Here is a 16388-nt window from a genome sequence, read left to right as displayed (position 1 = left end):
AAAAGGCTTGCCATTTTATTTACTAGAATTAAGCCGGGAGGGAAATGTCTTTCACCAGTTCATTAACAATTATAACAAACAAACTAACCACAAGACAGAAAAGTAGAAGGTCACAAAATGAATTAAGCACTTAAAAACCAAGAAACCACCACACTACCAAAAACACCTAGGACTGATATCCAAGATCCAGGTCCAAAGAAGGGCAACAAGGCTTGGTAAAATATCTTGAAGATCGAGTTCAACCCTGACCTAACTATACTACCCTAACTCTAACAAACCTCCGCCTAAAAGGTAAAGGCTGGGGGAATATGCCCTACAAGGAGAGACTGAAGGAAATGAGGTTTTTTAGTCTGGGGAAAAGGAGGCTGAAGGGAGGCCTTACCGCTCTGTTCAAATATCTGAAAGGCGCTTACAGCCAGAGCGGGATTGGTCTCTCCTCACTGGTGATGAGAGGAAACAGCCTCAAGCTGTGCCAGAGGAGGTTAAGGTTAGATATCAGGAAATGCTTCTTTACAGAAATGGTTGTTGAGTCACCATCCCTGGATGTGTGTAAAATCCATTTGGACACGGTGCTCAGGGACATGATTTGGCAGAGGTTTGTTAGAGTTAGGGTAGTATGGTTAGGTTGGGGTTGAACTCGATCTTCAAGATCTTTTCCAACCTGAGCAATTCTATGATTCTAGCTACTACACCATCTAGTACTAATAGTGACATAATGCAAACCTAAGCGATGAAGACTATCCTTAAGTATCTCCGCAATTACTAGGAATTCCTAATTTGCTGGAGGAAAAGAAAGCAGGGAAAAAACTGATAGCTCCAAGTAGGAATCTGAACTTACAATGCATATATAAATAAGGACTCGGAGGAGTTTTATATACAGTACTATATGGCAGAAGCAGGACTTCAGCCATTTCCTGAGGGTGGCATTTAGCTGCTGACCTCCTACTTCTACATGTTTTTACTCATGTACATTCAGCTTCCTTTAGCAGAGATTCCTTATGTTCTTTATAGTATGTCCCTTCTCATTCACTGCATGATTAATAATGAGGGTAATTAAAAAGAGTAACCAGAACAAACACAACATTTCCCTCTTTGAAGGGAAATTACGGTCTAGAACAATAAGAAGAAATTCCACAATGTGAACAGCGTAACCCATACTGTAACAGGAAGCAATTCAAATATCACTTGCCAGAACTATGTTCTTCCTCAGCCATTGCTTTTAGTTCTTTCCCACATATTAGTTCACTCAACTGTAAAAACATACCTGAGTACTGAATGTTATTTTATTGACCCCTGGTTCCAGTATCAAGTTGTGACATTTTAACACGTGAGCCCCATCTTCTAGAGTTAGCCCTGAGGGCTTATCCAGAGAACTGCTGCTCTCTTGCCTTCGTAGCAGCATGTGCACATTTTTGCAGATAATTCCTGCTGTGTTCAAAGAGTTATCTGAGGGACTCCGTTCATACATTTCGTACAGCTCCAGTGCAGGCAAGTTGTTTCTTGACCAAGGAAATCCTACAACCTCATTTGGGAAGCTGATAACACCATTGGAGATTTTGTGCTTAGTGAGCCACTCTGCTGTTTTTCTGTAATTATTCTTTTCAATGCTGAAGTGAACATGAATAGCAATCTGATCCACTTGGATAGGAATGGGCATTTGGCTCATCAAAGTCAACTCAATAGACAACTTCCCACCTACATGGACAACAGCATTTGGAGGGTCAAAATGTAGAGTTTTCAACTGTGCAAAGGAGTGCATAGGCAATATAATTTTTTGACCTGTAAAGGTAAAAACAAAACAAAACAAAAAATCAGCAAGCTTTTGTTTTCCCCTCAAAAACTTAATCCCCAGAATTAAACAGATCAACAACTTCTCACAATAAATCCTTTTAAAACGAAACAGTACTTTTGTATTTTAGCTTTATCTTGCACAGAAATTACAGTTAAGATGCTGCAATTTATTTTCTAAGAATACACCTACCACAGTGTTAGTACTGCTTAGGCTATAAAGACAACCAAGTGGAAAGGTGGCAGATAAGCAAAAGTTTAACATTTCAGTATTATATAAATCATCACAGATGAGCACGGTAAAATAAGGTGATAAAATTCTCACAGTATGTTAACTAACAGCAAATACAAGCTTGATGCCAACAACTTTACCAGTTAAGGGATTTTCTCTTTTTCTGGATTCAAAGGCAAGCAAACAAAAAAACCCGAAAACTTAAATCTAAAATTGCATATGGTACATCCACTCATTAAAAAACAAAACAAAAACAAAAAAACTTCTACATAAAAATAACTACTTTTTGAGGACAAGACATCAATGAAGCAGAGGAATGATTAAGACAAAAGGAATCAAAATAATGAGGTGGAAATGGATGGGAACAAGTCTAACATTAGAAAAAGCATAATCCATCACAGAGCTGCCATGTGCATGTCAGCAACACAGAGGCAAAATTAAGTTAGGAACTAGAAAAAAAAAAACCACCAAGCAATACAAGAGAAATTACGAGCTACAAAAGCAGAAACAGATAGACAAGGTAAAACAAAAACCTCCTGGTATTCAGGATGAAAATGTTAATTCATCACTGATTAGTTGGCTATTTCAGAAGCGTCATAAATGTTCTGAATAGAAGAAGAGCCACGTTAATTCAGAAGTCATATACCAGGTAATGAAACCAAATAGAAAAAAAACTTCCCTGTCTACTTCAGGGAAAGATTACAGCAGCTAACGCTTTATGCACTTAAAAACCAGACTTACCTTGATTCTCTGTTTGCTGATTGGCAAAATCTAGTATTTCTTGGCAAAAGCTTTTACGCTCATCTTCTGTTAGGTGATTATCACCAGCTAAAAGACTGCTTATTTGAAGATAACTAATAAAGTTAAGGAAACATGAGGTAGCAATATTTCAAAACCTGAGCAAAAATACCACAGCTTCAGTATTGCCTTTCCAATCTTTTACTATAAGATCTACTTTCAACATCACCACATTCTCAGACTAAAATATTATCTACTATTAACTTGGGCAGTCTTTCCTCCAACTGTCATCTAAAAATATTAGTGAGCATAGAAAATTCATTATCTGACAAAAGATAAATGCAGTATGCAAGTTAATGTCCCAATACGTTGCATTACACTGCACATTTAGAATTAAATAACTTGAGTATTTGATTACTTTCTGATTTACTCTGCTGACACTATGCCAGTTGTTAGAGCACCATTTACCATAATTAAATTATAAGGCATTCTTTATATTTTGATTGTTGAGGATACACGTGCTCATCTAAGTATTTAGTGAAGGTAGCAACATTACTGTTGTGCTTTTAGTTTTTTTTAAAGAATGTACACAATGAAGCAAAAAAAAATAGCAGCGCTTAAAAGCAATCAAAGAATTTTCAACAGATACATTATAATAGCTGTTTAGTTATAAAAAGAGTGTGTGTGTGTCTGTGTGTGTGTGTGTGTGGAGGGGGGGGGAGGAAACAAAAAAAAAATAAGGAAAGGGAAATCCACAACCAGTTACAGTAAGCTTCCCAGTGCTGTCACCCAGAGATCATCATGTTACCTTTTGGGCTAACAATAAAAAAGAGGAGGGGTAATACCATCAAGTCTTTCATTGAAACTGCCACAAGAGCTGTCTTGCATCAGTAAATCTGTTAAGCTGAACACCCCAGTTGGGGCACCCAAAGAAGTTTGATTTAAAGCTATGAAAGCAGTACTCTTCCCTCAAAATAGCAAGAAATAATGCAAATTTGCCATTTTTTTCTTTCTACAACATACACAAAGCACAGCAGTGTATATTAGAATTATGTTACTTAAGCTAGCTACTAAATTTAGGCAACACCACATGAGGCTAAAATAAAAAGCAGAATTCAAACTGAAGTGTCTCCAATGCCAAAAATGAATTAAAAAAAGCATAACAACCAAAGCCAGTCAATAGACTGTTTTCCTTACACACACCTGGTACCCTGGAAGTGGCAGCAGCACAGCAACAGTTACGTTCACAGGGTGAACATACTGCAAATATCAAAGGAAAAAAAATTGCTGTCAGTCAGATCCAGGAAAAAGGTGTTACCAGTTTTGTAAAGAAAACCTGTAAATGAAGCTCCTTAATATAGGCAATATTTCTAATGATGTATTTACCAAATGAAAAAAACACTATGGCATAAGAACTACCACAATGATTAAGTACAAACAGAATCATAAAGGAACCCTACAATGGCACATATTGAACTAATGACAAACTTCACACTATACAACATGTTGAATCTCTGGAGCACAGATGTAGTCTAACATTAAGAGCAGCACTGTATGCAAAAGGTATTAAGTGAACAAGGCGTAAAAAAATGAAAAAATAAATAACCCAACTCTCCTGAAATAAAAAGTAACAAAGGAAATAAGAAAGAGCTGTCTGATATTTGGCTGTCTCTAATCTTACATAAAATCAGAGCTACGTCAGAAGAATAAGTAGTATTGTTTTATCCAGTCTTGATTTTCTGGCTCTATCTTTGAGAGGATACTTTTCTATTTGCCCAAGGTGTTTCTGACATTCTGCTAACTGTTTTCTTGTATGTGTGACAAGCAATGCCCAGCCTTCAGCAAGGTAAGTTTTCAGTGCTCCTTGAAGATAGACTTCTGCCTTCTGTGGACCTTTCTTCCTCCTTTAAAAATAAATGAATACAGAGTGATACTAGAGTCTTTATGGCCATGAAAACTGTCTCTAAAAAAGCAGTCATGAGAGAGGAACATTTTATATGAATGCAGAACAAACAGCAACCAGCCATTACTGCGCTGGTGCCAGATCAATGTATTGGTCTATCCTGCAATTCAATTTGGCAGAACTGCAATTAGTCTAAATATATCATATGTCAACAAGACTTCCTATACAGATCTATCGTAAGTCAGAGCAAGTGAGGCAAAGCTACCTCCCACAAATGCACTTTCATGATGAAGCCATCTCAGATTTCTGACAGCTAACTAAAAACATGCTACCTTAACAACTTCGGTGCAGAAAAACACTTTAGTATTTTAGTTATCATTTTTATCACTACAGTTCCATGGTAGTCTTTTAACCTGATGTTATTCCCTCAGGTGAAAACTTACATTAATTTAGGAGAATCTTGCAACAAGAAGTTCAGATTCATTTAGTGGAGGTAGAGAGGAAGCAGGCTCAAAAATAAGAGCACCCCCCAGAAAGGAAATAAAAACCACCAACCACTTGGAATTCCCAAATTCTTTAAAATAAAACCAGAAAGCCAATGCAGGAGGAGCATTTAGCAGAATTTAATAACAGGAACAAACACAGGAATAAGATCAAGTTTTCCACAGGTGGAAATAAAAATTTTGTATACAAATACAAAACTGATTTATTTCTAAATTATGTATTTGCTGACTCTTTAGTATATATGCACGTGTGTGTACAGTTAAGAAAATATTAACTCAAAAACATATCAGAATCCACATTAAGACAGCAAGTTACAGCAAATGCAAGGTTACATCTCCTGCCTGGCCCTTTCCTCCTTCATGGAAGAAAAGATGAAAGTCAAAAACACAAGATAGTTAAAAGTAGCAGTAATAAATTATGAAGGAAGAACTAGGGTTCAGTACAAAAAGACTGCCAGTTCTCAGCTCTTCACTATTTCATAGAATCACAGAATGGCCTTGGTTGAAAAGGACCATAATGATCATTTGGTTTCAACCGCCCTGATACGTGCATGGTCGCCAACCACTAGAGCAGGCTGCCCAGAGCCTGCCTTGGCCTTGAATGCCTCCAGGGATGGGGCATCCACAATTTCTGTCTTGTGTCTCCCTCCCCCCAAAATACAGCCAGAAACTTAGCGTATGTTTACAATTAAAAATATTTTCAAAAACTCCTTTTGAAATATGGGTTTCCTCAAGCATTACATTTGAGCTTTTCAAAGTTAATGCATTTAACACATTTAATGCTTACATATAAAACTCTGCCAAATCCTTTCCGACAAGCTTAGCTGAGCGAATTCTCCCAATATTTGTGTACATTTCAATGGTGGCATGGGACAGATCCTGTTTGAAAGAAAAGAGTTAATATAAACTATGTATTTCTAGTAGCACTAAGTAGTGCTACCTAGTATTTCTCACAAACTCATTATCAGTAACTAAGCTATTAAGACAAAATTAACAGAATAAGTCACTTTCTAGATTTCCTCTTCCCTTCAGGACAAACTTTGGAGCAGTCTACAACATAACTGTATTGTGAAATACAAAAGAAAAACCTTACCAAAAATGAGAATTCAAAAATCACAAAACTAACATTTAGACACAGTTGTAAGTACTTCTCCACACTTGAATCCTTCTGCTTTTTTTGAAAGCATTTATTTCTCAGCAAATATATCCTTTATGCCATCATTACAAGATAATATAATGTGACACTGCATGATACACCTTGGTGTAATGTATTTCTCAGAATACTAGAGCTTGCCCTGAAGATCCTACTGCTACTTAAAAATAACAGCATAGAGCGCACGACTCTTTCACTTAGGCTGCACATAATACCATCAAATACATGAAAGTTTCATTTTTAAAGTAAAAGCAGTATGTAAGCATACAATTACATGCAGAATATGAAGATGCAGTTGGAAGAATTATTTTCCAAACTGTGCTTTGAAGCAATTGCTTGAAGCTATGCAATCTTGATTTAAAATTTCTCATTTTTAAGCTTAATTCCCACTGTCTACAGGTCACTATCCTTAACTTGCCCTAAGCCTGTAATAATTACATATTTAGTAAGAAAGATCTGTCACTATTACACACTGTATTCAGTCAAACTTATTTCTCAAACATCTAACCATATCTGGCCATAAAGACATTTCATTCCATATTTACAAATCACATTTACAAACCACCAGCCATTTCCTCAGCAGCTCATTGACTTTCAGTTAGCATTTTATTCTTCAAAAGAGACTGTTTAAAAACTTTCAAATGCCTAATTTTGTTTGTAGAGTATCTGTCAGAAAGCATCCATTCCTGTGAGGCAGGAAAGTGACCTAAAACAACATTCCAAAGGTCTTCTTAGCCACTTCTTGATGTTTCTTAAACAGAGCCAAGGGGAAAATCACCTGTGCGTTCTTCCTCTCTCATTAAACAACTCCAAGCAGTACTCAACAATAAACTAGATTGGTTCACTTCTTAGCCACTCAGTATAAAAAGAGACATCTGGGACACCAGCAACACATACAAACAAAGATATCTTCCCCAAAAATTAAGGTACTAGCCAAAATGTTTGTAGAAGATCTGACAGTCTAACAAAAGATTCTGAAGTCGTCACATAAGACCGGCCACTGAACTATAAATAAAGAAATAATAAAGAAGCCTTTTATGGTAAAAAATGCTCGATTTCTTTCTTTCAATATTTCCAAAAAGCTGCATTTCACTTTCCACACTCATTAAAAGATTAAATGTAAGTAAATTATCTTAGTTGTATTTAGAGTTTTTAACTAATTCTGTGTACTTCTTCACTGAATACAGTGGATAGAACAATAACGTATATACAGTAAATATTTATCCGACAACTACATATAATATAAAACATTGTTTTCTATCTGAATTTCAGAATAAAACCAGTCAGCAATACAAACAGCACAAGCAATTCCTTCATAGGCAACCTCTGCAGTACCCACTTAGTTTCTTAAGTTTAGGAAGGCACTGCTCAGTCTTGTGGAGATCCCAGGGTCCAACGTAGAACTGAACATATAAGCATATCTTGAAGTTCTAAGATCTGAAAAATCTTAGTTCTGGCCTGTTATCCAATTCTTCTCATAAGAAACAAAGCATGGAAGTGAAATCTGCTATCTTCATAACAGATATCTTTTGAGACTTTCTTTAACAATAATTTTGTAAAAACAAGAAAACACTTAGTTTTCACATTTTAAAAAAGTGCTCAATTTTCATCTCATTTTTCCCCAGAAAACTTTAAACAGCAGCATGTTACTATAAGAAATATCAGAGGAAAATAATTTAAGGAAAACAAGCAAGAATAGAACAAACCATTTTTTGTGACAATCGGGTGTTATGGGTTTTATTTAACCATTTCTTGTAAAATATAACAACAATATTACTACAACAGCTCCTCAATAAGGGAGCTGCCAGGAAATAAGCATATAAATTAACACGCAATGAAAATTGTAATGTTTCAGACTCTGCCAGCTCCAGCTGTAATGTTCACATATCCCACACTTCATGTAAGAGATTATACAATCTAACTGAATTCATGTAATAAGCATTGCAAGATGCAAGTCTAAACCATTTGAAAGAAAGCTGCATTCACATAACATTAGTCTTCCACATAAAACTCAATTTTAGACAGCGGAATAAATAGCCATGACATAGGCTCTCTGAATATTTAAGTATATTTACTTACAGATAATCTTCAGCACTGTAAATATAAGTATTAAAATTCATCTCCACCCTTGAGACCCAGGACAAATACAGAGCCTCCGGTTGTAAAACAAATCAGCCTTGGCGTGTTCAGTATGAGAGCAATGAATTTTGATACCAAAAGATAGAAATACAGATGGAAGTTCCTAACGTCATCTTTTCAGGTGTGAAAATTTTGACACTGTTCAATCTATAACGTAATATAAATAATTTAAAACTAATATAAATAACAGAAGACTATACTTACTAAGTAGTGCTTTTCAAAAGCTTCTACAGATGATAAGGCCTCTTTAAGTTTCTTGTAAGGGCTCTGTGATGCATTGGCTGTAGAAAAAAGAATAGGAAACGTCACTTACAAATACAAATTCCTATTTTAATACATCCCCTCCAACACTTAAAATAGATCATGCATTTCTTGCCCAGACTCTAAAATAAAATCAAGAAAGTCTGTTTAACAAATGTGACTGCGTGCATGCACCCATACCTGAGAAATATTCAGAGAAGGATAAAGACAAGCAGCAATATAGTTAAGTATGTTAACTTATCCATACAATACTTCAAGACATTTATTCAACCTAGCAACACACACAATTGTACTTAAATACTACTGTATTTTCCCACCAGCAATATTCTCACAACTTTTTTCTGTTAGATTTATGAAACAGTATGTCAGAAGTATACAGTAATTTTTAAAAAGTTTTTACACCTTGCAAGTTACTTCGAAGGAAAATGGCTACCAATTCTTTATCTTGAGGTAACCTGCTCATTTTAAAAGTTCTTGCCAGACTAAATATGTGCCAATATTCCAGAAGGAAGAAAGCCCCCATTTTCAATAAACACAACAAGGTACTACACGTACTACAGTCTGAACTGAGAATCATACATCATCGTAACTGCAGGAGCAAGTAAGTTGTCAGTCTGGCAGAAATACTTAAAAAAATACTCACTGTTCTTGCACTTTTAAAATCTGAAAGTTTCTTCTCTTCAGAAATAGCTTTGTGAATAATAAGAAATTCACAACCAAGGAAATAAATGTGATTGCTCAGTCAATCAAATAATATCATTCTGTAGCTCCTCTTACGGTTATCTTTTTGAATGACATCAGAGAGCTTCCATTTCATTTTCAATGAATTTTATTTTCAGTACTTATCCGAAAGTATTAAAATTTTCATCCAAAACTGTTTAAGAATATTTAGTTAAATGCTGATAAATGGGCTTTTAATGGAAAAACCTTATACTTGCGAAAGCGAAGAGATGCACTGATCGTTTCAAGTACTAGAGAGACTAAATTAAAATCCTCTTAAGGTACAATACTTGTACCAATGGTTATATGTACATATGCATATCTGGAAATTATTGTTGTATTTCTATGCCATGTATTTAAGACAAAGTCAGTTATTACAAAACATGTGTACATTCCTGGTAATACCTGTTTCAGGACGTTCTGCTCCCAACCCTGCTAACAGATCAACAGTTCTGTTAAGGTCTTCTGAATTGGGTCCGTTCTCTGACACCAGCCCACACAGGTAACCCAGAGACTTTAACTGTAAGAAAAAGAAAAAAGAGATGCTTGTTTTCAACAGGCTACAAAACCAATAACAAATCTTTTATTTTATCGCACTGTTCTAAAGCCACAAGATATTTCTATGGAAAATACTGCCATGTTACACTGCTTATAAATCTATATCGAAGTTGCTTTGTGGGAAGAGAATAGAGAACCTTTCAAAATGTAATTTTGTGATTCTTACTTCCTGTAGAAGCTCATTTTATTAAGAAGATGAACTAAATCACATATAATGCAAGTTAAAGAGTCAACATGCATACACACAAATCCCTGCATGCATCCTTCTGTTTTTCCCTATGAACGGGGAAAAAAGCTAAGGATGTTTTGCAGTTACTGCCAAAAGATAATTTCTATGTGCATCTGTATTTCAGCACAGAAGTTTGAAAACGACACAAATGCACACAATGATTAGATGTTCTTCTACATTATCAGCATCACTAATCAGTGTTAAAACAGCATCACACAACTACTACTAAAATTCCTGCCAGACAGCAGCTGGCATGCTTGATATCCAGACGTCAGTAGAGGATCCTGCCTTCAAGTTTACTGTTGGCCATATGGTATCTCATTTAGCATAACTAACTCAACTACCAAGGGTAACTCCTCCCCTCCAAGAAAATACGGTCTCAGTTTGTTAGATTGCTCTAAACCATATAAAATGTGGGTGGCCAACAAAAGGAAAAAAAAATCCACCAAAAAAAACCGTTAAATTCCTCATTTCTCACTAGTTGGTAGATTTCATTCATTCCATTTCATCTTACTCCTATTCATTATCCTATCGTTTTCCCTTTTTACTCTTTGGGTTAGAAGAACTACAAATGGCATGAACATTTCCAAAACAGGTAAAAAACTTCTTTAGAAATACATAAGCAGTACATGAAATCTGATGCAACCAGCAGCAGTTTAAATTATTGTTTTCTTTATTCTGAACTTCCCTTCCACTTTCTTTTTTTAAGCACTAAGTCTTCTAAGGTGAAACTGTCTTTCTCTGCTTTTGTAATACTTCAGACAAGGATGACCTACAATCAGCAGAAGATTCTTAGCTTTACTAAAATATACACAAACTACGATCACAAGAAATGGAAAATATTCCACAGGCTACAGAAGGAAGAGGATAAGCTTGCAATGATCTTTGAGAACATCGACCAAGATCACAGTATGGTATTTCATTAGCTTCTGAAGTTTCTTGTCAGCTTTCAAAATTGTTTTTTTCAACACTGAAAAACTATAGCAGCTTTAGACACTAACTCTAATGGAGAAATGGAAAAAGTGGAACTTGAAAAGGCATCAATGTAATTAGGAAAGGGGCTTAACCACACTGAAAAGGCCACTTGATAACTTTCAGACTTCCTCCCCATTTATTACAAGGGCTTCTCAACTGAAAAGTTCCAAGTTAGCAGCCGCCTTTTGCACAAGCCTCCAAGGATAACACCTTCAGTAAAGATTAAGGTATATTATTAGCATACTAACATGCTGTAGGAAATAAAGTAAAACTATGTAAACAGATTGGTGTAATCTCTATTAAGAATATTAAAGGCATCTAAATCTGGTCAGCATCTGCTATAATTGAAATAAATGTTCCTTCTCTTAGTCAAAAACGATGAGTTTATTTTGGAGTTTAATTAGCCAATCATTGTCAAACTATTGGCAGGGGAGGATTGGAAAGGTTGGTGGAGGAGTCAGTGTTACAAACAGACAAACAGACGTTTTATGACGTGAAGTGTTTCCTCATTTCCATCCCTTCTCCAAAGAAGTGAACATAATTCTAGTAATCCCCAGGTCTCAACCACCTGTGGAGCAATTGGATGACAAACCTGCATGTCTCACTCAGAACAGACAGAATGATATGTCACAGGTTTCACAAGAAAACATAAGAAGTCTGCTCCACAGAAAGAAATGGCCTACTTCAAAATTGTAACGCCACAAGAGCAACATTTCATTTACTCACCTTCTCAGTAGCATAGCTCCATAAACCAACTGTGTGGGAAACATTTGCATCTATTTGAGCCCTATCACAGCAGCCTTCTATTCTTTGTAAGACCTCCAAACAACTCAAAAACACCCAACAATCCAAAGCTCCAGGAGGAACACAGACCTGAAGATAAAAAAAAAATTAACTGGGAAACAAACATTAGTCAGAAGGCACAATACTTCAGAAAATTACTTTCCTTGATGGTATATAACAAAACCTCTTGGAAGAACTAACTCATAAAACACAAAAGAGGCCAGCTCTTCACTATATATATATATATATATATATATATATATTCACTAAATAACACACATAAAACCAAATCCCAAAGCCATAATGACTAACAACATTATTAATTCATAGTGGTTATGTGAATTAGATTTGATGTAGTCATCAGAATGAAAGAAAAGCAAAAGAAGCCTAACAGGTACTAGTACTTAGAAGTTTCCAACTTTTTAAAAATTCAAGTCTAAGGAGAACAGAGCTAGGAGAAAAGTTCTGTAGATATGCCACTACTTCTGTAAGGAGACATCAGACCTAACTAATGCTAAAAGTACACTAAGAAGTAGACTAAAAATCTGAAGAAAAAAAAAAAAAAAAAAGTGAATCTACATTTCCTTCACCACAGTAAGCTTGTTAATCAAATGATATTCTGTGATTCTGTGATATTTGTCATGGACAACTAATTAAAAAAAAAAAAAAAAAAAAAAAAACACCCAACCCAGAAACAAAAACCAAAACCAGGAAGGAATTATCATCATAACACGATGGGGAATGAGAGAGGAGTTTGGTAACAGAACAATCAAGATAAAGATTAGCACAACTGGAATAAAAGTCACAGTAGTAGTGTCTCAAAATCTTACTATTAACCAATGCAAAAACATTACTTTCAAAAAAGGCTATTATGGATCTTGAGACTTAAACAAACTAGATAATTGACTAATGTGACATGAAAGTTCAACATCGGAGCACAACACATTAGAAAAAAATAAACTGAATTCTGAAAGAATTTCCAGGAAGTGAAAGACCATAAAAACAGACTAGCTGGGATTTCACCTGTGTGTTCACTGGCATCAAGCCATGGTATGGCTGTAATAATAAGAGGCATGACAACAGGGATAGCTGCACTACATTCACAAATAAACACTCCTGTCTCAAAGCCTCAATATCTTCATTCAGTTTGGATCTTCACATATTAAGGCAGAAGCATCACAAATAAGGTGCAGAGAAGAAACCCAGACACTAGAGTGTGTCTGGGCGGTGGAAGGAAGAGGGGAATTGCAGGAAGTACCTTCAGAGATGTAGAAGGCTGGTTGTATTTATTTTGGAAAGATAAAGTAAACTAACAACAACAAACCACGTCACAAAACACGCAAGCAAAACATGCTTCACATGGGAATTTTAAGTAAGTTTTAAATACATGAAGGCGCCATTTTAAAAGGCAACACATCTGAAGCAGACTTTCTGTTCTTAAATGCAGCACCTTATGGAACTTCACTAACCAGTGCCAGGCAGGCAAAACTTAGCAGTTACTGTTATAAAAGCACAGACAAAATTTGCAGAGAACCAGATACTCAGGGGATTCAATTGGTGCACAGGTCACAAAGTGAAGTCTACAAGTCTCCTAATGCACACTATACTATTCTTGATTATATATGTCAATTAAAAATACCTATGATGATAGACAAGAGTATGATTGGTGTACAACATCCTTGATACAGTCCCTTTAGAGGATTAAAAACACTAGTGCAAACTACTGGGTGTAACTTTGAGGCAGGCAGCATGACAAAAAGCTCTGAGTGAAATCACATGTTTGTCTGCTCCTTCTGTCATCAGGTGAGAGCCACAGGGCCACACAAAACATAAAAGAGCATTACTGGGCACCAGAAGGAATTATAAAACAAGAACCACAAAACGTGATCAAAATAACATCTACTTGCACAGCAGTAAGAAGTCCTACTGTAGATCAATGTTTAAAGTTCAGAACAGTACTTTGTTGCAAACAATTAGGCTGCATCTCAGCACATTAACCACCCCATCTTATTTTCTTCAACACAACACTGTTCAAAGATTTCAGTCTGTTGGAATGGTAGCTCAAGAGCTCAGTAGTCAATTCATAAAATAAGAGAAATTACCCACCAGTTTAACAAGTTAAAATATTCTAATCTTCACCGAGAAAGTCACCTAAACAAGGTTTTTCAGCTGTGATGTCTCCAATTTCTTTCCAAAGACCATTTCATAATGAAATACTGAATTCTAGCACTGTTACAATCGAGTATTACTGCACCGTGTTAATACTACACAGACTGTACTTACTGTATTGTGGTGGCCAATACCTAGACTTCAAAATTCTTGTTAGATCACTATTGGATAAAATCATTTGCATTATCATTTGCAATATATTATGCAAACTCACTTCTAATAGCTTGAGTTCTTGCACACAGTTGTGAAGAAGCTCCAACGCTCGCTGGGAAACCTCCCACGGCCTCTGCAGGAAGATTAACAACGTGCACTGGCGAGAAAATAAGTAACTACGCAAGTCCAGTAGAGTAGCTTCTTGATTCTGAATTAGCTCTCTCTTCTCCATGTCTATTGGTTTTCGGAGAATTAAACCATTCCAGCTCCTCACTGGCTGGCAAAAAAACGTCAGCCAGTTTGCACCATCTAAACAAATAATGTTAATATCCAAGAATCAATCACTGTTATTTAATGTCTCTTCTTCTGCCCTCCACCTCTAGGTTGCAAACTTGCTTATTCCTTCTTAAGTTACTTGATAATCTTAACGTCTTAACTTCAAAACCTAAACAACAGAAATTCCATAACTATGTCAACAACAATTTAGAACATTCAAATGCCACATGCATTTGGTCTTAATTGAATATTATCAGTATAATGCTACTGAGTTTGTAATGTATTTCTCAGTAATTCTTCCTAAATGAAATTCCAGACTATCCAGTTTTATCCACATATGTATTTCTTACTCAGCCACCACAGATATATATTCTCACCTTCAGATTTAGCATCAAGTTCAGTCAGGATAAATATATTTCACTGTACTGTATTTTCACTATAATCATAACATGCACTTAATGAAAGATCTTATGTAACACCACATACTTCCACTCATTAAAACAGTTTCAAGTTATTTGGTATTTCTTGTACAGTGAATTTTTTGTGAAGAGAAAGTTTCATCTTCTGCAGAGCAGATTAAGCACATATTTGGTAATCACCACAAAAGTGAACGGAAATATCTCGTAATTCGAAACAAAACTGGACGCATTTGTTCTAGAAGCTCTTTATTAACTAACTTAGAAGTGAGCGGTGAGAACAGCAACTGCATCCCAGGCAGACTGAAACTTAGGTAATTACAGAGGCTCAGAGCCCTCTTTATAACAATCGCTGAATAAAAGCAAAATGCAGATTTTCATTAAATCCTGTTTTTCACTTCTGAGGCTTAAAAGCAAGCACTAAGAAGATACAATGAGGTTGTGACAAGGGCACAGCTGCCTAGCAGACCTCCACTGTGATGTACCATCTCTTTCTCCCATATACACACATGGTACCCAAGGCATCATCGTCCTTTAGTGAAGCACGGTACATAAATGAATAAGGATAATTTTTACCATTTTAAGACACTTACCACCAGCCCCAAAGTTCACAACGTACTGAGAAAACAAGGCATCCAGCTCATCATACTGCACTAGTGCATCTTCAAACTGCTGCAGCATCTCAAAGACGAAGGCCAGTTCTTCCTTTTGACACACAAGCAAGACAATGAGCACATTATGGATACTAGTCATGTTTGGTATTATAAGCTGCCTCCACCTTCACACAGAGCTCCAGGAAGTACTACTTCCAACATGTTTCTTCTTCTGGTAATCGTATACAAAAGAAAAATCTACCACTGTAGTGGATGCACTCTTTCCTCCTAACACAGTGAAGCTAACAATAAAACTACAGACATATCCAGTTCATCCTGCTGTGCATCTGTGCGACTGTTCGTACATCTACTGAAAGTTCAAGTTTCAAAGAAAACCTACTAAATAGTCATCTCCCATAACAGTAATAATGTCACTTGTGTTTACACCATGAAAACAGCATTGCAGTATCAATAAAGGTTCTGCAGTATGCAAAGAGACAAATATTAAAGGTAGAAAGACTCAGAGAAGTAGACATATCACAACAAAGTGGCAGCAGACAAACTCAGAGGAGAGGTGAGGATGATGTGAAATCAGTGTAAGAAAGGGAATTATACAGTGACTGGAAAACCAAAAAGAATCAAAACTTTAGTTCTATAGAATAAGATTTTCTTTCTTTTCTCTGTATCACCTAAAGCAGACATAGTTAGAAATACAAAAAAGCAGAATTCGAGGGCATTCTCTATTTGGCCTTACTCAAAACAGACACTTCTCCACACACACTGTTAATAAACTAAGCAA

General features: G+C 36.0%; 1 protein-coding gene across 2 annotated transcripts in view; it reads right to left on the bottom strand.

Moving 5' to 3' along the window:
• TRAPPC10 (trafficking protein particle complex subunit 10) overlaps positions 1-16388 on the bottom strand; it is a 42625-nt gene that overhangs the window by 12418 nt on the left and 13819 nt on the right. For both annotated transcript variants that reach the window (XM_042809519.1, XM_042809520.1), the window contains exons 6-14: positions 15590-15701; positions 14366-14613; positions 11926-12072; positions 9843-9957; positions 8661-8737; positions 5952-6043; positions 4522-4662; positions 2762-2874; positions 1265-1779 (exon numbers count right to left, since the gene is read on the bottom strand). In XM_042809519.1, coding sequence (XP_042665453.1) covers positions 1265-1779; positions 2762-2874; positions 4522-4662; positions 5952-6043; positions 8661-8737; positions 9843-9957; positions 11926-12072; positions 14366-14613; positions 15590-15701 — 1560 coding nt within the window. The remainder of the gene's footprint in view (positions 1-1264; positions 1780-2761; positions 2875-4521; positions 4663-5951; positions 6044-8660; positions 8738-9842; positions 9958-11925; positions 12073-14365; positions 14614-15589; positions 15702-16388) is intronic.

The sequence above is a fragment of the Centrocercus urophasianus genome, unplaced genomic scaffold (assembly GCF_019232065.1).
Source record: "Centrocercus urophasianus isolate 14NV4802_14NV808 unplaced genomic scaffold, USGS_Curo_1.0 seq_12, whole genome shotgun sequence".
Taxonomy (NCBI): Eukaryota; Metazoa; Chordata; class Aves; order Galliformes; family Phasianidae; genus Centrocercus; species Centrocercus urophasianus.
This window is presented reverse-complemented; position numbering and strand designations above follow the sequence as displayed.